The sequence below is a fragment of the Arvicola amphibius genome, chromosome 14, assembly GCF_903992535.2.
Source record: "Arvicola amphibius chromosome 14, mArvAmp1.2, whole genome shotgun sequence".
Taxonomy (NCBI): domain Eukaryota; kingdom Metazoa; phylum Chordata; class Mammalia; order Rodentia; family Cricetidae; genus Arvicola; species Arvicola amphibius.
In genome coordinates this window covers 26,217,380-26,239,975 of record NC_052060.1, presented here as the reverse complement: position 1 = coordinate 26,239,975, position 22,596 = coordinate 26,217,380, and the positions used below count along the sequence as shown (strand labels likewise).

The following is a 22,596-nucleotide window of genomic DNA, read 5'->3' as shown; positions in this document are numbered from 1 at the left end:
TAACTGAGTAGGAAGTGAATCTTTCATTGTTAAAAGGTTTTAAGAGGTTTTGGAGAGATGGCTCAGTTGTTAAGAGCACTGACTGCTCTTCCATAGGACCTGGGTTCAATTCTCAACACCCACATGGTGGCTCACAGCTGTCTGTGACTATAGTTCCAGGGCACCCCAAACCATTACATAGGCACATACACAAGCAAAATGCCAATGCACATAAAAATGAAAATAAATGCTTGTTTCATTTTTTTAATAAAAAGATTTACTTTTCATTTTATACACCAACCCCAGTCCCCCCTCTTTCCACTTCTTTTGTTTCCCCTCCCCCTCAAATAAACAAGTTTTAAAAAGGTGTTTAAGCCTGTATGGTAACCCATACCTACCATACCTATAATCCCTTCACTTGGGAGCTGAGGCAGGAGGAGTGCTGTGAGTTAAGGCTAGCCTGGACCCTGTAGTATACTCCCCCATTCCCACCTCTCCAAAATTTATTTAACATTGAAAAGTCTCTGGTAACGATGAAAAGGATGATTTCAATACTACTGGACGTAGAGATAAATTCAGATATAATAAGAGTAGATAGATGGCTTCAATGCCTAAGTCTTTTTTTTTTTTTCAAGACAGGTTTTCTCTGTAGCTTTGGAGGATAATATAACTGAGGAATATTTCAATTACTGCTCTATAGAAACTTATAAAGTTTATGTGGAACCACAAAAGATCCTGCATAGCCAAATCAATCCTAAGTAAAACTAGCAATGTTAGCCATGCTTGGTTGTTCTCATGCTTATAAAATCTTAATACTTAGGACTCTGATGCAGGAGAATAGCCATGAATTTGTGGTTATCTTGAGCTACCTGGTGAATTCTAGGCTAGTGTACTACAGTGTGAGATCTGTCTCTACCTGCTCTCCACCCCATCAACAAAGCAGTGCTGGGAGTATCTCAGTTCTTGATTTCAAATTATGCTTTAGGCCGGGCGGTGGTGGCGCACGCCTTTAATCCCAGCACTCGGGAGGCAGAGGCAGGCGGATCTCTGTGAGTTTGAGGCCAGCCTGGTCTACAAGAGCTAGTTCCAGGACAGGCTCTAAAAAAGCTACAGAGAAACCCTGTCTCGAAAAACCAAAAAAAAAAAAAAAAAAAAAAAAAAAAAAATTATGCTTTAGAGCTGTGATAATAAAAACAGCATGGCACTGGCACAAAAAGACTTGTTGGCCACTGGATGAGAAGAGAGGTCTTAGGAATAAACTTGATTTTTGAGCAACTTGATATTTGAACAAGGTGATTAAAGCATGCATAGGAGAACAGAGCCTCTTCAACAAATGGTACTCAGAAACTATGCATATGCATCCACAATAGAAGTCTAAGGCTAGCATATTCTGCCTGACTCTGCACAGAACTCAGTTCCAAATGGACTGACGACGTTAACCAAAGACTTGAACCCTTGGAGACTCTAAAAGGGAACAAGGGCAGCCCCTAAGAGATAGCTAATGAGCCGGGTAGTGGTGGGGCACACCTTTTTATCCCAGCACTCGGGAGGCAGAGGCAGGTGGATCTCTGAGTTCAAGGACAGCCTGGTCTACAAGAGCTATTTCCCAGACAGGCTCCTAAGCTACAGAGAAACCCTGTCTCGAAAAAAGAGAGAGAGAAAGAGAGATAGCTAATGGCATGGATTTTTTTGATAGATCCCAATACTAGGAAACAGTAGCAAGAATTAACAAATATAATTGCATGAAATATAAAAGGTGCATGGCAAAGAAAACAGCAGGCAAAAGAGACAATCTTTGAAGGGGGAGCTGGTGTTTACTAGTTCTTCATCAGACAGGATTAACATCCAGTTATATAAAGAACTCAAAAAATAACCAACCAAAAGTCCAAAACCTATCAATAATCAGGCAAACGAACTCAGCAAATAGTTCTCAAGAGAAGACAAACCTAAAATGTTCAGCATCTTCTTTATCTTGTTTGAAGACAGGGTTTCTCTGTATATCCTTGACTGTCTTGGAACTAGCTCTGTAGACCAGGCTGGCCTCAAACTAAAAGAGATCCATTTGTTTCTGCCTCCCAAGTGCTGGGATTAAAGGTGTGCACCAGCACCGCCCAGCTATGTTCGGCATCTTTAGCTGTTATGGAAATATAATCAAAACTACACTGAGAGATTCCGTTTCACCATAATCAGAATGGCTATTATCAGAAAAACAAACTACAAATGTTGGTTGGAAAATCAATCTTTCTACACCTGCACTTCCACCTCTGGTTAGAATATAATTGAGTGCAGTCAGCTGGAAAATAGTATGGAGATTCCTCATGGGAAGATTGTGTGTGTGTGTGTGTGTGTGTGTGTGTGTATGATGTGTGATCACATGCTTATCACAGAGCTCATGTGAAGGTCAAAGGACAACTTTATGGAGTCAGTTCTCTCCTTCCACCTTTATGTGGGGTACAACCATTGAACGCTGGATGTCAGGCTTTCATAGCGAGCACTTCCTTCACGAACCGTCTTGCTCGTATAGTAAAAATACTATCGTATGATCCAGCCATAACATTTCAAAGTAGATACTTGAACACACTACAGAAATATTAATATTTTTTGCAGGATTGTTCACAATAGTTGTGGAATCGGCCTACTTGTCCATCAGTGTGTGAATAACAATGTAAATCTGTGTGTGTGATAAATAAAACAATGGAGTTTTAGGCTGGTGGTGGCACATGCCTTTAATTCCAGCACTTGGGAGGCAGAGGCAGGAAGATCGAGTTCGAGGCCAGCCTGGTTCCAGGACAATTAGGACAGTTACACAGAGAAACTCTGTCTTGAGAACCCCCCACCCCGGCAAAAAAAAAAAAAAATATTGGCTTTGACCTTGAGGGATGGCTCAGCCCTTAAAAGCTAGGCTCACAACCAAAAATATATGAGTTCGGTTCCCGGCACCCACGGCTGTCCCTCCAGGTATTAAAAAAAAAAAAAGAAAGAAAAAAAGAAAAGAAAAGAAACAGTGGAGTTTTATTTGTCCATAAAGAAGGAAATTGTATCATTTATTGGAAAGTGTAGAACTGGAGATTATTATGTTAAACAAATTAGGGTAGACTCAAATAATGTATTTTTGAATTTGAAAAAAATCTAGATTAAGGGCTGTGCCCGGTGGTGCACACCTTTAATCCTGGTACTAGGGAGGCAGAAGCAGATGGATCCTTGAATTTGAGGCCAGTGTGGGCTACAGAGTGAGTTCGAGGACACTTAAGGATATGTAGAGAAACACAGTCTTGAAAACCCAAAAAAGAAAAAAGAGAGAGAAGGAAAAAATCTAGATTTACAAAATGATATGGAAATAGAAAGGGGCTAGTTTGAAAAAGACAGTAGGTACCCACCGAGAATGGATAGCAGTAGTTAAAAGATGTCAATTAATACACCATGTCAGTAACATCAAGATCGTGTGGGTACCAGGTCTGGTGTAGTAACTTCACAGTCTTTCATTTTCTGATGGACTATATTTTCCTTGCGGTGGTTGTGGTTCCCTTCCTACCAAACTTCCTTTCCACTGTGCCTGATTTAGCTATCTTCTTCCATTTGTAAGTGCTTTCGCTGGTGCAGCACCATGGTGTGCTTGTGGAGGTCAGGGGACGACTTGTGAGAGTTGGTCCTCTCCATCCACCATGTAGATCTGCAAGCTCAGACTCAGGTTGTCAATCTTGGCTGCAATGTCACTGCCCTCTTTAGTGTTGTTTTTATTTTCATTCAGTGGCCTTCAGATTCTCCAGAGGTGAATTCTAAGGAAATTTCAACGGGCTCGCAGTTTGTAGGCCTCATGGCAGTTCTCACAGCATGTTTTTCAAGTGGCTTTGCTGGAGTTTACTTTGAGAAAATCTTAAAAGAAACAAAACAATCAGTATGGATAAGAAACATTCAACTTGGTAAGTTTTAAAGACTTTCTAATAATATGTAAGCAGGGTGGTGGTAGCGCATGCCTTTAATCCCAGCACTTGGGAGGCAGAGGTTGGTGGATCTCTGTGAGTTTAAGGCCATCCTGATCTACAAGAGCTAGTTCCAGGACAGGCACTAAAGCTACAGAGAAATCCTGTTTCGAAAAACAAACAAACACGGCTATCTAATATGTATTTATTATTGATTAATTACTCATTTATTTTTTTCATGCTGACCACAGTTTTCCCTCCCTCCTCTCTTCCTTTCCCTCCCTCCCCATTTACCCACCCCCTCCACTCTCCATACAGAAAGGGGGTAGGACTCCCATGGGCATCAACAAAGCATGGCACACCGAGTTGAGGCAGGACCAAGATCCTCTCCTGCATCAAGGCTGGGTGAGGCACCCTAAGCATGGGGAATAGTTTTCCAAAAGCCAGTTTAAATGCCAGGGACAGGTACTGATCCCACTGCTTGGAGCCCCACAAACAGAGCAAGCTACACAACTGCCATACATATGCAGAGGGCCAGGTCAGTCCCATGCAGCTCCCTAGCTGTTGGTCTAGAGTTGATGAACTCCCAGGAGCTCAGGTCAGCTGTCTCTGTGGGTTCTCCCATCATGACCTTGACCCCCCCCTTTACCCCTCCAACTCCACAATTTCTCCTCCCTCGCTTCAGCAGGATTCCTGGACCTCTGCCCAGTGCTTGAATCTCTGCATCTTCTTACATCAGTTATTGGATGAAGGCTCTCTGCTGACAATTAGGGTAGTCATCAATCTGATTACAGGAGATGGCCAGTTCAGGTCCCCTCTCCACTATTGCTAGGGATCTAAGCTGGGGTAATCCTCGTGGATTCCTAGGAGTTTCCCTGGCACCAGGTTTCTCCCTAACCCAGAAATGGCCCCCTATCAAGACATCTCTTTCATTAATCTTTATTTCCATCCCTCCCCCAAGCTGCCCAACCCAATCTTTTATGTTGCCACACCCCCCTTCTCCATGCTACCTCCAGTTTGCCCAGGAGATCTTTCCCATTTCCCATTCCCGGGGAAGTCCATGCCTCTCTCTTTGGGTCTTCCTTGTTATTTATCCTCTCTGGAGCTGTGGATAGTAGTCTGGTTATCCTTTACTTTACACTTAATATCCACTTATGAACAGATACATACCATGTTTGTCTTTCTGGGTCTGAGTTATCTCATTCAGTATGATTGTTTATAGTTTTTTATCCATTTGCCTACAAATTTCATGAGGTCATTGTCTTGTATAGCTGAGTAATACTCCATTGTGTAAATGTATCTCATTTTCTTAATTCATTCTTTAGTTGAGTGGCATCTAGGTTGTTTCCAGGTTCTGGCTATTACAAATAATACTGCTATGAATATAGTTGAGTAAGTGTCCTTGTGGAATGACTGAGCAGCCTTTGGGTATATACCCAAGATTGGTATAGCTGGATCTTGAGGTAGATTGAGTCCCAATTTTCTAAGAAACTGCTATAATGATTTCCAAAGTGACTGTGCAAGTTTGCACTTCCACCAGCTTTGGAAGAGTGTTCCTCTTTCTTCACATCCTCTCCAGCATAGGCTGCATTCTGACAGGTGTAAGATGATATCTCAGAGTTGTTTTGATTTGCATTTCCCTGATGGTTAAGGATGTTGAACAGTTGTTTTCTCGGCCATTTGAGATTCTTTATTGAGAATTCTGTTTAAATCTGTACCCCATTTTTTAATCAGATCATTTGGTATTTTTTTTTCTTTCTTTTTTTTTTTTTTTTTTTTGGTTTTTCGAGACAGGGTTTCTCTGTAGCTTTTTTAGAGCCTGTCCTGGAACTAGCTCTTGTAGACCAGGCTGGCCTCGAACTCACAGAGATCCGCCTGCCTCTGCCTCCTGAGTGCTGGGATTAAAGGCGTGCGCCACCACCGCCCGGCTCATTTGGTATTTTAATATCTAGTTTCTTGAGTTCTTTATATATTTTGGAGATCAGCCTGTCTGATGTGGGGTTGGTGAAGATCTTTCCTCATTCAGTAGGCTGCCGTTGTTGTCTTACTGGCAGTGTCTTTTACCTTACAGAAGCTTTTTAGTTTCAGAAGATCCCATTTATTAATTGTCAATCTCAGTGTCTATGCTACTGGTATTATTCTGATATGTATTTCTAAATAGCTCCATCAGTCATGTTTGGTGCTGCACACCTCTAATCCCAGCTCTCAGGAGGCTGAGGCAGTATCAGCATGAGTTTGAAACGAAGCAGGCCACATAAGGAGACCCTATCTTAAAAAGAAATTGGACAAAGATTTATGTTCTTACATTTGTAGATTTCCCTAAATCTTTAAGTGCATAGGCTCTGAATGCAAAAGTGCTGTTGTTACACTGGTAATGGTCTTGCCCTTAGAGAATTGTATTTGAAATCAATGGCTTCCTTGTGAAATGAAAAAGTAGGTTGATTCTTGGGGTGTAGCTTACTCCTGTCCTCCGTTTTGGAGTCCTGGTGTGTTTATCCTTATTGCTTCTTCCTTTGTGAAGACACTACAAATTACTTACATATTTTACTCCTAAAATGGAAGGTGTTGGACATGAAATGATTTTCATCTCTTTTAAAGACATCACATGATGTTTTATTTCAGTGTAATGTTTTGACTTTTTACTGTAACCTTTTTCTTAAGTGATGGTAAATAACTTAGAAGAAGAAAAAAAAGCAACCAACTAAACCAAAAAACTTCCTTTATTGTAGAATTCCCTTTGAACATATGCTTAAATTATTTATGATACTGTTATTAAATTCTTGAGTAAGGATTTGGACATTAATATTATCCTGACTTATATCTTGGATAGCTACATATAAAATTGTATATATAAGAGTGGCTTATTTGTATATCAGAATGTTCTATTGTCTCTTTCCTTTGTCACCCCAAGGTTTGGGCATTTGAGAAATAAACACCAAAGGTGCTTTTTCCCCACAGCATCAACTTAACAGAAACACCATGTCTCTTGATCATTAGACATATGGGCCTCTCTAAGTCCTGTACAGTAAGTTGTGCTTTTTAATAGCCTAGGATTTCACGTCAACACTTCCAAGTTTGATTAAAGTCCATAATTCCAGTCATTTTCAAGTAAATATGGTTATAAAAACCCCAAACTTAATTTTGTTACAATTTCTAGAACATTTTACAAAGCTATCTCTCCTCTAATAACATTGAATGTAAATTTTATTTTATTTTTATTTATTTATTTATTTTTGGTTTTTTGAGACAGGGTTTCTCTGTAGCTTTGGAGCCTGTACTAGAACTACCTCTTGTAGACCAGGCTGGCCTTGAACTCACAGAGATCCACCTGCCTCTGCCTCCCAAGTGCTGAGATTAAAGGCGTGTGCCACCACCGCCCGGCTAAACCTTGAATTTTTAAATATTTGTTTGTTGTTTATTATGTATACAATATTCTGTCTGCGTGTATGCCTGCAGGCCAGAAGAAGGCACCAGACCCCATTACAGATGGTTGTGAGCCACCATGTGGTTTGCTGGGAATTGAACTCAGGACCTTTGGAAGAGCAGGCAATGCTCTTAACCGCTGAGCCATCTCTCCAGCCTAAATGTAAATATTTTTTCCCTTTTTTTAAACTTTTTTTCTAAATGTAAATATTTTTAAAGCAAATTTAATTGTTCTGCTTGTCCAAAAGACAAATTCACAGGCTTGAAAATATCAAGCAGTTTGATTTGTCATTTTATAAAGAGTGGTTAAAAACCTTGGTTCTGAAGTTATAGTGCTCAAATCTTGAGTTCATCAGTTATCCATGTGCCCTCCAGAAAGATACTCAACTTTTTGTGCTTCATTTTTCTCATCTGTAAAATGTAGTTCTTAGTTTTCATACCTTCCTCATATGTTGCTATAAGGGTTAAATCCAAGAATTCATGTATTTAGAATAAGTACCTTATATATACGTACTATATATGTAGTCATATACATCCGCAAAAAGAAAAGAAGAATTAGTCAAGGTCTCTGGGTTGCCTAAAAGTCTGTTGAATTGTGTGATGAAAGACATGTCAGAATTTATATTAGGGTGTTTTTGATATCTTATTCTTTATTTTGCTATGATAGCACAACACTCATGAAAAAAATGGTAAGCCAAACTGAGTTTAGAAAGAATATGGTCGATCACCTTCCTGGACCTGGGGGGAGTTGGGAGGACCTTGGTCTTAGCATAGAGTGGGGAACCCTGATGGCTCCTTGGCCTTGAGAGGGAGGGAGGGGAGGTATGGGTGGAGGGGAGGAGAGGGAAGGGGGAGAAGGAGGGGAGAGAAAGGGGAGAAGGAGGGGAGGGAGGGGGGAGGAGGAGGGAAGGAGATGGAAATTTTTAAATATAAAAAAAAATAAACCATGAGGAAAAAAAAAATAAAAAAAAAAAAAAAAAAAAAAAGAAAAAATATTTGTAAGTCAGGAACATAAAATAAAAATTTGAAACTGTAATATTTCAATAACAAAAGACTGACAAGTAAATGTCAGCCAACAAGTAGAAAACAAAAACCTTACCTGTGCCTGCTAAGATGTTTGAATAAAAATTTATCCTTTATAAAAAAACATAGAAGCCAAAGCAATTACTTTTAGCAATGGTTACAAATGTAACAAACAAACAGAAAAACTGGTTGAATGAATTATCATTTTGGTTAGATAGCATAGTTGAGGTTGTGCTTTGGAAGATAGAAAATGTGAAGTAAAAGATCCAGAGCCACACTGCCTGAATTCAACAACTATTGAGTCCATTCTGTTGTGTAAACCTAGGGAAGTTTCTTCATCAATAAGATGAGCTTACAAATGTCTGCTTTAGAGACTTGTAGTATGTTAGTGTCCATAAAGCATTTGGAACAAGTGTTACATACATATATGATAATATTATTTAGACAGTAGACTATACAGCCACTATAAGAATGTAGTAGGTCTACTTATATATACTGACGTAATACATATCCTTGTATGCTGTTAGACAACTTTCTGTCACCGTAACAAATACCGAAGATAGGTCAGTTTATAAAGAGATAAAGTTTGCTTTGTCTTAAAATTTGGGGACTTCCAGCTGTTGGTCCATTGACTTTGGGTCTGTGGCAAGGCAGGACATTATATCAGGATGTGCAAGACAGAAGAAGCTATCTGTATATTTCACGGTGGCCAAGAAACAAAGATAAGAGGGGAAGAGACTAGGGACCCACAGTCCTGATCATGGGTATACCTCCAATGACCTAACACCTCGCTATTAATAGGGAGAAAAAAGAAAAAAAAACAATTCTTTAACATGTGGGATCTTGGGGGGGCTTTTGAGCTCCAACAAGTACTTTGTTGTTTTAGTATTTGTGAAATTTTAATTTTATAAATTAAAATTTAAAATGCCTTTGGGCATATTTTTAAAGTCACATGCCATGCTTAATTTCATACTCAAAATGAGACACATTAAAAGGTTAGAGCCACAGTGGCACATGGAAGGCAGAGGTAGGCAAATCTCTGTGAGTTCGAGGCCAGCCAGAACTTGTAAAAACCATCACCTGAATCCTCTTCTACAGCTGTACTGTAAGATGTGGTCCTTGTGCTCCAGAAATCGTAGGGTCTGAATTTCAATGAGCCAGTTTTCTTTATCAGTGAGACTTAATAGTAAGTACAGAACCTGATGCTGGCTTTGACCAGTTCTTAGACTGGAGTATTAGGTAACAAGTATTGTACTTTAAAAATATCTTAACACTAAAGTTTATTATTTCAAAAAATAGTTGCAAATAACATCACACATGGAAAGTAGGCCAAAGACCATGCAACTCAGTGAATTTACAGTTAAAGTAGAGTAGGTATTTGGAACAGAAGCTGTGGTGCTTCACATTGGATTGTACACTTTTACTGTCAACTGTATATTATTTAAATATATAATTTATTTTTATTTTGTGTTCATTGGTATTTGCCTGCATGCCTGTCTATGTGAGGGTGTCAGAAGCCCTGGAACTGGAGTTACTGTCAGTTGTGAGCCACCGTGTGGGTGCTGGGAATTGAACCCGGGCCCTCAGAAAGAGCCGCCAGTGCTCTTAAGCACTGAGCCATCTCTCCAGTGCTCAAGTATATTTTTATGTACTTATGCACTTACCCACTACCAAAATAAAGCAAACAAATAAATCCATGACAAAATGATAGCTAGAAAAATATTTAGCTTTATGTCCTCTTTCATAACTCGTATTCATTGCTTCATTCATTAAAACCTATGTATGAGCTTTCAGATATATAATTATGTATGTGTCTCATAAAAATGTGGTCACAGCAATAGGAAAAGTCAAAATACAATGAAATGGGGGCTGGGGAGATGGCTCAGAGATTAAGATCACTGGCTGCTCTTCCAGAGGTCCAGAGTTCAATTCCCAGTGACCACACGGTAGCTCACAACCGTCTATAATGAAATTTGGTGCCTTGTTCAGGCATGTAGGCATATATTCCAGATTACTGTATACATAATAAATAAATTTTAGAAAAAGATACAATGAAATGCTAAAAGCAGGCATTTTACAAATATTTGAGTGAATCAGCAATCTAATGCTGTAAGGTTGTTAAATTATTTTTTAAAATAGTCTTATGCCTCTTTTGCTTATGTATTTGTTTTGTAGTCATCATATAATAATATGTATACTTTTGTTGTTTATATATAAATCAACTGAATTTTTTTTCTTTTGTTTTCTCAAGACAGGGTTTCTCTGTGTAGCCCTGGCTGTCTTGGAACTAGCTCTCTAGACCAGGCTGGCCTCGAACTCAAAGAGATAGGCCTGCCTCTGCCTCCTGAGTTCTGGGATTAAAGATATGCACCACTACCACCTGGTTGAGTGAAATGTTTTTAAAGTATTCAAATTTGCCAGGTGGTGGTGGCACACACCTTTAATCCCAGCACTCAGGAGGCAGAGGCAGGCAGATCTCTGAGTTTGAGGCCAGCCTGGTCTACAAGTGCTAGTTCCAGGACAGGCTCCAAAGCTACAGAAAAACCCTGTCTTGAAAAAATAAAAATAAAAAAAATTCAAATTTCATCAAAAAGAAATATTTAAGTTTTACCCCAGTACCTGGGAGACTGAGGCAAGAGGAGCAAAAGTTTATGCTGCCTGCTGAGCCGCAGGTCAGCCTGGATGCAAACCAGTAGCCTGCCAACTGGAGCAGGGGGAGGAGCAGGACGAAATTTCTTCAGAAAATCTGCCATATGACCTTTGCTTTACTTTCTTTTAGGTTTTTTTGGAAGTATATTTGGATTAATGGGTGTATACATTTATGATGGAGAATTGGTATCCAAGAATGGATTTTTCCAGGGATATAATCAACTGACGTGGATAGTTGTTGTCCTGCAGGTAAAGCATATGTCTCTTTTTCTTTTTTTTTTTTTTTTTTGGTTTTTCGAGACAGGGTTTCTCTGTAGCTTTGGGGCCTGTCCTGGAACTAGTTTTTGTAGAACAGGCTGGCCTCGAACTCACAGAGATCTGCCTGCCTCTGCCTCCCAAGTGCCAAGATTAAAGGTGTGCGCCACCACCACCCGGCAAGCATATGTCTTTTATTTAATGCTACTGAATATTGCTTCAGGACAGAGAATCAAAGTGGGTACTCATGTTGGTATTTAAGGGGTAAGGAAGGTCCTTCCTATTTTCATCATATCTGCTTTGTTCAGAGAAGTTAAAATATAATTGTTCTTAATGCCCTTGTGAAAGCTGATTTTCAAAAGAGGTCATGAATAAAACTCCAAGGTGTTTAAGTTCAGTGCCATGAAATGCAAATATTAGTGTTATTGTTGTTACTTTTAGATTTATTTACTTTTACATGTATCAGTGTATTGTCTACACATATGTATATTCACCAAATGTGTTTGATGCCCATGCTAGTTAAAAGAGCAGTCAAAAACTAGACCCTCTAAATGTGGGTGACAGTTGCATGGCCGAGGAAGACTGTGGGGCCACTGATAGTGGCACCAGATTTATTCCTACTGCTTGTGCTGGCTTTTTGGGAATCCATTCTCTTTGGATGGATACCTTGCTCAGCCTAGGTGTAGTAGGGAGGGCCTTGAGCCTTTCCCAAAGCATTGTGCCTTACCATCTCTGAGAAGTAGATAGAGGGGGGGAGGTGGAGGGAATGAGAAGAGGGGAGGGAGTGGGAACTGGGATTGGTATGTAAAATGAAAAGATAGTTTGTTTTCTTTTTTTAAAAAAATAAAAGAGTCAATGTAAATTAAACAACTAAAAGGGTGTGTGGGGAAGAGAGGTGTCAGATCCCCTGGAACTAGAGTTTCAAATGGTTGTGTGCCACTAAAGTGAGTGCTGGTAGCCAAACGCATGTCGTCTGGAAGAGCAACCAGGGCTCTTAATCTCCGAGTCATCTTTCAAGCTCCATGAAAATGTTAAGTTTAATAATTAAATAGTTATGTGACATAGTGGCGGGCACCTTTAATGCCAGCACCCTGGAGGTGTAGGCAGGCAGACATCTATGAGTTCAAAGCCAGCCTGGTCTACATAGCAAACTCCAGGACAGTCAGGATTACCCTGTGTCAAAATAATAATAATAGTCAAAACTAAGAGTAAATATAACTTTGAATTTTTCTGCTGCAAGTATCATTCCATAGAAAAACTGTGGTCAGCCCTTTAAAGATGGAAGATGCTGCTTGAGATAATTGTGCAAGTTCATAAACTTCATTTCATATTTACATGTTAGAGCGTTTCTGTCAAATATCTTCAGTGTGAATATGACTTTGTTTAGGAGTTGAATAATTTCATCTCCCAAAGTACATCTCGACATTCTGGGAAATATAAAAATGAAGGGAGAAGTTATTTTCCTCAATGCTTACTTTTCTAGACCTGGAAAGTAGAGAAGGGTCAAAGGATAGTGCTGTTTCAAAAGTAGGAAATGGGGGGATGGAGGTGACACACGCCTTTAATCACAGCACTCAGGAAGCAGAGGCAAGTGGATCTCTTGTGAGTTCAGGTCCAGCCTTGTCTAGAATTCCAAGACAGCCAGAGCTACACAGAGAAACCCAGTCTCCAAAAAAAAAAAAAAAAAAAAAAAAAAAAAAAGGTAGAAAGGGTGTTTTCATTTTTGTAAAAGAAATAAAGGATACAGAAGAGAAAATTGAAAATGGAGGTATGGTAAGCATAGAGAACTTATATGTGATGTTTTTAATCCAGTTACGAGGAACCTGTCCTTTAAAAGAGGACTGAAAAAATAAGAGGGTTTTTTTTTTTTCAGTTTTTTTAGTTTTTAAAAAATATACTTAGCACCAGGCAGTGATGGCACATGCCTTTAATTCCAGCACTAGGGAGGCAGAGGCAGACGGAGTTCTGTGAGTTCGAGGCCAGCCTGGTCTACCAAGTAAGTCCCAGAATAGCCAGGACTGTTACACAGAAAAGCCCTATCTCGAAAAAACCAGTGTGTGTGTGAGTGTGAGTGTGTGTGTGTGAGTGTGTGTGTGAGTGTGAGTGTGCGTGTGTGAGTGTGTGTGCATGTAGCTTGTATTGAACCCAGTGCCCTCATACCTTCTAGGCAAGTACTTTACTACAGCTACCTGTTACTTATTAAGTTTGTTTTTTTGTTTTTTTTAAAAACTTGTTTAATGTTATGTGTCTGTGTGTGTACCTGAGTGTATGTTTTCCATCATGTACTTGTAATGCATGCAGTGGTCAGAAGGGGTGTCAGAACCTCTGGAACTGGAGTTCCAGATGGTTGTAAACTGCCTGATATGGGTGCTGGGAACTAGACCCAGATCTTCTACAGGAACAGCAAGCACCCTTAACCCAGCCATCTCTCCAGCTTCTCCCATCTCCCATTTGTAGGCAGTCACAATCTAGAATTTGAGAATGATTTGGTAGAAGGTTCTTTATATGCTGTGGGGATAGCTCAGTGGTAGAGAATTTACCTACCATGTGATAGGTTGGGGGTTCAGTCTCCAGCACTGCAAAAAAAAAAAAAAAACAAAAAACCAAACTGTACACACCTTGACAGCCATAAGTGGTAGATTAGAATTTAGAGAAGCTGGACAGTGGTGGTGCACGCCTTTAATTCCAATATTCAGGAAGCAGAGGTAGGCGGACTTCTGTTGAGTTCAAGGCCAGCCTGGTCTAGACTGAGTTCCAGGACAGCCAGGACTGTTTCACAGAGAAACCCTGTCTCGAAAAACAAAAACAAAACAAATAAAAATAGAGTGGAGAGAAAATTAAAGAAGACAAAGAGAAGACTGCTGGAAAGGTAGTAAAAAAGGGTTTTTATGCAGACGTCAACCTCGTGTGCACTTGTCCTTCATCTGTCCAGACCAGTGTTTAGCTACTGAGTTTGGTGAAAATAGGCTTTCGTAACTGACCAAATTCTATTTGATGGTTACATTGAGAACTATGAAACAAAACTGGGGTCTGGAGAGATGGCTCAGTGTTTAAGAGCTTTGCCTGCTCTTCCAAAGGTCCTGAGTTCAATTCCCAGCAACCACATTGTGCTCACAACCATCTGTAATGAGATTTGGTGCCCTCTTCTGGCCTGCAGGGATACATGCAGGCAGAAAACTGAATACATAATAAATAAAATTTAAAGAAAAGAAACAAAACTGAAAGCCTGTTGTTTTTATGTTCATATGAATCATTTGCTAGGATATAATTAGATTTATAAAACAAGCCTTAAACCTTCCCCGAGAAATGAAATTGTTGTGAAAAGCAGTTTTATGTTCATTTAAAAATTATTTTCTTAAAATTTTTACAGGCACTTGGAGGCCTTGTAATAGCTGCTGTCATTAAGTATGCAGATAATATTTTAAAAGGATTTGCGACCTCCTTATCCATAATATTGTCAACAATTATATCCTATTTTTGGTTGCAAGATTTTGTGCCAACCAGGTAAATACTCTTTTCTATTTATTTTTTTTCTTCCTATTCTTACTCTTTCCCATATGTCTTATTTTGTTGTTAGTATTACCATGATTCCATTTAGGTTCAATTATTCATTTTCCAAAAGTTTAATAAATGGTCTGTAATCACTCTGTTGGATTTTGGAAAAAAGAAAGATATGAATGAGATGGTCATGTTCAAGAAAGTCACAGTGACTAGAAAACCAAACACAAGACAAATTATGAGTGTCAACGGAAGTATATATACAACTCATTAAAGAAGGGGCTCAAATCATTGAAATAGTCATAGTATGATAGGTTTTCTGTTTATAAACAATAAAGAGTACATAACATAGAGTAACAAATATTCAAATCAAACAATGTAGTAATTAATCATAATGCAATAAGCATTAGAGTAGCTCACTCTAGAGGAGTCTTGGACAGTAGACCCGAAGCATTATCAATAAACACTTGTTAACTGAAAGGAAATTGTGACTGAGAGACTAGTGTCTACTGTGACAGTGTCATGGAAAAATACATGCAGTCATGGGGCCACATTTATAGAACGGATGGGAAGAGTGTGGAGGATGTTGGTTGGAATACCCTGGCACATAGGAACTTTGAGGCCAGCTTGCGCTACATAGTGAAACCCTGTAACAAATAGAGCAAAGCCTCTGTTTTTATAGGAAGGGTAAAGATGCTGACTCTTGTCCTTTTGGTTTTCTTTCTTTTCTTTTTTTGACTTTGAACCATTCATAGAAATCTTTTTATTTTATTTTTATTTTATGTGCATTATCTTTTGCCTACATGTTTAGTTCCAGATCCCTTGGAACTAAAGTTATAAGCAATTGTGAGCTGCCCTGTGGGTGCTGGGAATGGAACCCTGGTCCTCTGGAAGAGCAATCGGTGCTCTTAACCGCTGAGCCATCTCTCCTGCTCCCCATTAATAGAAATCTTAAAGCCAAAACTAATCCATGCTTCTGGCAGCTTTAAAAAATGTATATATAGGGGCTGGAGAGATGGCTCAGTGGTTAAGAGTGCTGCCTGCTCTTCCAAAGGTCCTGAGTTCAATTCCCAGCAACCACATGGTGGCTCACAGCCATCTGTAATGGGGTCTGGTGCCCTCTTCTGGCCTGCAGGCACATGCACAGACAGAATATTGTATATATAATAAATAAATAATAAATATTTTTTAAAAATGTATATATAACAAGTTATGATTGCTAGTTGGGGTTATATCCAGTTTCTATGAAGTAGATTGTATCTCTACATATATAGAATCAAGAGGAAAACGTAATTCTGATTTCCTTCTATTAAACACCCTGTAAATATTCGTCTTGAGCTTTGGTTACTATTACCTTGGATTCTGGACTGAATTCACCTAAGTTTTGTATAAAAGAATGAACTTTTCCTTGTACTCTCTGTTTTTTAAGCTTTGGGCGTTTTCTTCCTGAACGAATCCCATACAGAATATACATTAGGTGAGGCACTGCACTCTTTCCAGTGAGTGGATGAAAATGCAGGCTTAAAACCAGCGTCTGCATGCTGTCCTACCTCCTACTTATTTGGGACTTTTGGGCAAGTTTTTCAAGTCCTTTAAAGCCCTTTCCCCAAAGGTACAAAGTACTTAGCCAAGCACCTGGAACACAGAATGTACTCAACATTTATTGCTGTTACTGGAATATATTTCTTTCCAAAATTGCAATTGTTTTTATATTACATATATAGAAAGAACTTAATTTGCTTTTAATCTGACTTTGTTTCTTTCTCTTCATCCGATTTATAGTGTCTTTTTCCTTGGAGCCATCCTTGTAATAGCAGCTACTTTCTTATACGGTTATGATCCCAAACCTGCAGGAAATCCTACTAAAGCATAATCATGTACTATCTTCAGCTGGTTTTTCACGATGGTGCCCTAGGAATCTCAACATTAATCGTACACAGAGGACTTCAGCAGATTCTGTGAAGATATCATCATGCTAAGTCTGATCATACTGTTCAAATGATTTGAAAATGTGTAGGCTTCAGAATGAAATGTGTACATCATCTGGAAACCCAAACTTGGAAGTGTGTCCAGGGAGTAGGGTTAGAGGGATACTGGGAGGGGCCTGAAGTCTGTGCTCATAATGACTTCACCCTTTTGGTTGCTGCAGAACTGTCCAGTGCAGCCTTTGGAAGAGCACACAAATGCAAATACCAATGTTTGCAAGGTAGATCTACTTACTCTTATCACATGTTTTTAATCTTACTTTTTCTGTACAGATATATCAAATTACATGGACTATTCAAAGTTAGAAAATTATAACTGCCTATAAAGCTGTGAACAAACAAATATAACTTAAAACCATTTTCATGTATCTGGGGTTTTATATTCATACAGAAGATTGCTAAGCAAATGATTGCTAAATGTTATTTGTTAAATTACATAAAACTTGATAAAGTAGTAGTCTGGGTTCGATTCATATTTAAATTTAGTGTAGAGAGAATCTATTTCTCCCTGTGTATCTTAGACCATTTATTGCTTTGAGACAGCTGAATGCAGTTTGGTTCTTTATATGCTGGAGTAGCCAGTGACTTTGACACTAATGAAGTTTTACCTATCATTTTCCAGTTGTATTTCTTTTTTATATTTAAGACAAATTCTTATTATCACCTTAAATTGAATTTGTGTGTGTTGCCGTTAAATTTTTAATGAATTTAAAGGGGTTAAGTACTCATTTAATAATTGAAAATAAAATAATGATTACTGTCCAATCCCCATGTGGAGAAATCTGAACTATATGAACTATATATACTGTATATAATTTTGAAATGGAGAATTTTCTTGCTATTCTGCAGTAGGAATTTCTTTCAATCTGTCACTATTGGCAGAAGCAACAATCAAAAACGTAGTATTAGTCATATTAGTGAACCAAGAACAAACTGACTTTCTTACAGACATTTCCTACTGTCATTATTATTGTTGTTGTTAACTTAAGGCAGGGTCTCATTATGTAGACCAGGCTGGCCTCAAACTCACAGAGATCTACCAGCAGCTCTGTCTCCCGAGTGCTGGGATTAAGGGTCTGGGTCACCCTGCCCATCTTGCTACATTATTTTAAGTAGCACTATAATTTTAAGTTCAAAGGCTATTTAGAAATTTTTAAGTCTTAAGAGCCCACTATCCCTAAGAATAACATGATCATGTGTCTAGAAGAGATGGCGGCATTCTGAGTTCCCTCACTCTATCCCCATGAGTGCTGCTGGGAAGGAGCAACCATTTGCTCCAAAATAGTAGATTTTGTTTCTTTTTAACACTGGAGTTGAGGATACAGATTATGAGTTATTTAATAAGCTGACTCAAAAGAGATATATTAGAGATAGTAAAATTAACTGGGAAGAAATAATTCTATATTTGGAATATAAGTTATTTAATTATTGACTATATGCAGAATTACCTATTGAATATAAAATGTATTTTATTTTTCCATTTATATTGTGTATATATATATATATATTAAAAGTTTGTTCTAGTAGATACAAACCTATAAGAAGGTGACAGTTTTTTTATGTAGTTCTAATAGATTTTGTTAAATGGAGTTTGACTCAAAAGTACTTTTGTTAAGTACTGTAAGGTACCCTCAGCTAACTTGGACTGGCTGTTTAATCTTGCTAGTGCAGATGTACTCTCACACATGCCTGACCAATTCCATTCACTTTCAAAGTACTTGAAATTACAGAGAGTTTAAAGTCATTGCATTAACAATAACAGAGTGATACCAGGTTTATGGTTTTCAGTGACCACCCCATAGAGATTGAACAATTGCATTTTGAGCATGGTGTAGATACCACAACATTCAAGCTGTGCCCTAGGACCTACAACTAAGTGCAGCCTAGGTACTGCAAGTAGAGAAAATTCATGAGTACAGATCCGTGTTCAGTTCACATTAAAGTGTTACGTGGCAACTGTGCTAATATAATGTGGATTCACAATTAATGGTTACTTAGATCTAGTCTACTCCTGTCTTAACCCTACAATACAAATAAGTTATTGGGTATCAAGGTTGTTCAAGTAATAATACACTTAAGGTGTCTGAAAATTTTTATTAGGTGTCATTTATATTCTTCTTTTCTAGTCAGTTAAAAATGTTATTGGGCTGAATGTATAGTTTAAAATTTTATAAGGAAATAATCACACAGGGAAAAATGGCTTGTAGACTAGATTGTATCATACATATGATACCGAAATTTTGTTTAGTGTGGGTTGTGTTTTGATGACATTCAAAAGTACGATTGTGTCATGCTTTTATAATAACAGGTTATTGAAATTTTATGCTTTAAAAGGTGTACTTATTATTTCTCAGCTATTTTCACTGATATGGAATGTGTGAATTCATGGAGAAAGAGTGCCAGCTGAGACCCACATTAAAGTTAGGCAGAGAGCTTGATGCACCAGCAGGCCCTCGAGTGCAGCATAGTGGCTCCTGACTGAATGCTTTTCCAGTTGTAAGTTACTTGTATAATAGAATACATAGAACCTAAATGTTTACATCAATTCCTGTGGAATGCCACAGAATTTCATAGAAAGAAAAGGCAGTCTGATATTTAAACCAGAATATATTAAGAAATTCCAAAAGAAAATTGACATTCTGCACTGAACACTTAAGTAGAATACTGACTATTCTTACAAATCAAGTTAGTTGACTTTAAATGTCTTTATGCAATCATTCAACTGAGATGTTTGGTTTGGTTTTGTGTTTGAGGCAAGGTCTTACTCTGTAGCCCTGGCACCTGGAACTTGCTATGTAGCCTAGGCTGACCTAGAAATCACAAAGATCTGCCTGCCTCTACCTCCCAACTGAGGGGATTTAAGATGTGTGCTCTTAGTTCCATTTGAGCTTTTGTTTTTTAAAAAACGGCTTTGGCATCACTCATTCTATTTAAACATTCATTGTAAAAATATTTGATTTCTATAGATATAGCTTGACATTGAATTTATAAAAAGCGTTATATTATATTGAAAGTCATCTCAAGAATCTCCAAGATATTTAAAGTAGTTATAGGGCCAAAGAAAATGCACCTTTACCACAATCTGGTCCTATGTGCCTTGCTTTACCAAATAAATACCTGACTTTTGTGGAGACTATTTCTGTAATTTACAACTTTAGATACATACTTGAAATTGGGATTTTTTTAAAAAATAACTGAAAAACTATAATTCTAGCTTTTGGTTGTTTCAACATTTGCTCTTTAAATCCATTATTTAGCTGATGCTAAGTATCCTATCAATGTATCTGAATAGCACTTGTTTAAGTGATTTGTGACACCTGCACTATGGTTCAGGTTTGAGACTTTCACAACAGTCTATAAATGTCTGTTTGTTGTTTTTTTTTTTCCTGTAAGACATAATTTGCTGTGATTTGGAACAGTATTTTTTAAATAATTTTGACCCTAAATTGATCTATGTCTGTACTTCATTTACATAAAATGATTATTTGGGGTTTGGGAATGTGATTTGTATGTTTAAATTTTTATAAATATAATTCAAAGAAATATATAAACTGGTATTTTATTAAGTGACTTTTTATTTATTTATTTATTTTGGGTTTTTTCGAGACAAGGTTTCTCTGCAGCTTTAGAGTCTGTCCTGGAGCTAGCTCTTGTAGACCAGGCTGGTCTCGAACTCACAGAGATCCGCCTGCCTCTGCCTCCCAAGTGCTGGGATTAAAGGCGTGCGCCACCACCGTCCGGCATTAAGTGACTTTTTAAATGATAAATTCCTCATGTCAATTTTTTTGTATCCATTATTATCTGTGTTTAATAGATAAGGGAAATGGATTCTTTTCATAAATAACTATATGCATTTTCCTGTATTTCTGCTTTCCCTTCTCTTTTCTTATTTTTTTAATTTATTTTATTCAACATACATTGTTGTGAGGATATTGGATCCCCCGGAACTGGAGTTACAGGCGGTTGTGAACTGTCATGTGGGTGCTGGGAATTGAACCTGGGTCCACAGGAAGAACAGCTAGTGCTCTTACCCACTGAACCATTTCTCCAGTCCCCGCTCCCCGTTTTTACCTGTGTCTGATTTAATCTGTGGATTAGTTTTTTAATTTTATATTTCAGGAGTGACTTGCTCATCTTCATCTCCCAGTAACTTGGTATCACATGTAATTCTGTTTCCTTTTCTTTGTTTTAGCCAGAGTGCTTAGAATTTCTCTGACTACATAGTGATCACAGCCCCAAAGGATTTTGTTTGAAATAAAATACTTCTTTGTTGCTGGACAGTGGTGGCGCACACGCCTTTAATCCCAGCACTGGGGAGGCAGAGGCAGGCAAATCTCTGTAAGTTTGAGGCCAGCCTGGTCTACAAGAGCTAGTTCCAGGACAGGCCCCAAAGCTACAGAGAAATCCTGTCTTGAAAAACAAAAACAAAACAACAACAACAAAAACCTGTCTTGAAAAACCAAAAATAAATAAATAAATAAATACTTTTTTGCTGCCAGTGAGGTTCAGTTGTTACTCTGGACCTTTCCTTCTCTGCCTGAGTGTAATCGCTTCTGTTGTGACATCCACATTCTTCCCCACTTCTACTCTGATATAGCCACACATGGAATACTTTAAGAGCAAAAAAAGGATAAAAATCTCAGCATTTTACAAATGAAGGTATTTTTGCTAAGTTCTCATGAAAAGCAGTAACTCAGATGTTACTTTCTGTGCTAGAGTATTTCTTCTGAGACTGAAGAAATAGCTCAGTGGTTAAGAGCACGTACTGCTCTCCCAGAGGATTCACATTAGGAAGCCCGGGGGATCCGAGGCCTCTCTTTTCCACCAGCTCTTGTAGCCACATGCAAACACACACCTACACATAATGTAAAGCCATAAAATCCAGGCATAGTGGCACACACCTTTATTCACAGGACTTGAGAGGCAGAGGCAGGTGGATCTCTGTGAGTATGAGGCCACCCTGGCCTACATAGTGAGATCCTATCTCAAATAAGTAACTAAATTAAAAAAAAAAAGAATAAATAAATAAAGTTTGCAAGGCATGGTGGCATACAGAAGTAGTAAGTTCCCTTAAGTTTGAGACCATGCTGGTCCGTATAGGGAGTTACAGTACAGCCAGGGCTACATACTGAGACCCTGCCCCTGCCCCAAATCTTAAAAAAGGAATGCTTCTTTTGCTAGAAGCACATCACAAGCTAGATGTGTTGGTGCAACCCTGTAATCCCAGCCTTCTGGAGGCTGAAGTCAGTGTGGGCTTCAGCAAGTCTGAGGGTCAGCCTGCGTCTCCCAGTGGGCCCCAGTCTCATCTTCCTTTGTCTCCTCTTCCTTACTCCTTTCCTTTTCACTTTCTTTTTAATTATCCCTTTGAGAGTCGTTTCACCATTTATTTGTTATTTGTCTCTTTTTTCCTTATCAGTTAAATTTGATTTTGTTTTAAAATTTTTGGGGTTTTGTGTGTGTGTGTGTGTGTGTGTGTGTGTGTGTGTGTGTGTGTGTGTATGTTTGGTTTTCTGAAGTATGGTTCCTCTGTAGCTTTGGAGCCTGTCCTGGAACTCTCTCTGTAGAACAGTGTGACCTCAAACTCACAGAGATCCTCTTGTCTCTGCCTCCTGAGAGCTGCAATTAAAGGCATGCGCCAGCACCAGGCTTTAAATATTTGGTTTTATGTGACATTTGTCCCTTCAGTGACTTTAATCTTGCGGTGAAGGACTGTGCAGTGTAGACGTGAACATTTCATGGGCTACATCAGTGAACTCACAAAGATAGTATTGTTAAGGAACTCCTTTTATGGTTGATTTTAGTTTTGAGATAGGGTCTCATGATTTAACCTGGGTTATTTTAAAGCTTTGTAGCTGAGACCAACT

General features: G+C 38.5%; 1 protein-coding gene across 1 annotated transcript in view; it reads left to right on the top strand.

The window, feature by feature from the left end:
* The window catches only part of Slc35a3 (solute carrier family 35 member A3), a 48,426-nt gene extending 28,143 nt beyond the window's left edge, over positions 1-20,283 (top strand). Inside the window, exons 5-8 of the mRNA XM_038311252.1 lie at positions 3,728-3,899; positions 11,125-11,243; positions 14,620-14,753; positions 16,530-20,283. Of these exons, the coding sequence (XP_038167180.1) occupies positions 3,728-3,899; positions 11,125-11,243; positions 14,620-14,753; positions 16,530-16,620 (516 nt within the window). The 3' untranslated portion in view covers positions 16,621-20,283. The remainder of the gene's footprint in view (positions 1-3,727; positions 3,900-11,124; positions 11,244-14,619; positions 14,754-16,529) is intronic.
* The last annotated feature ends 2,313 nt before the right edge of the window (positions 20,284-22,596 follow it).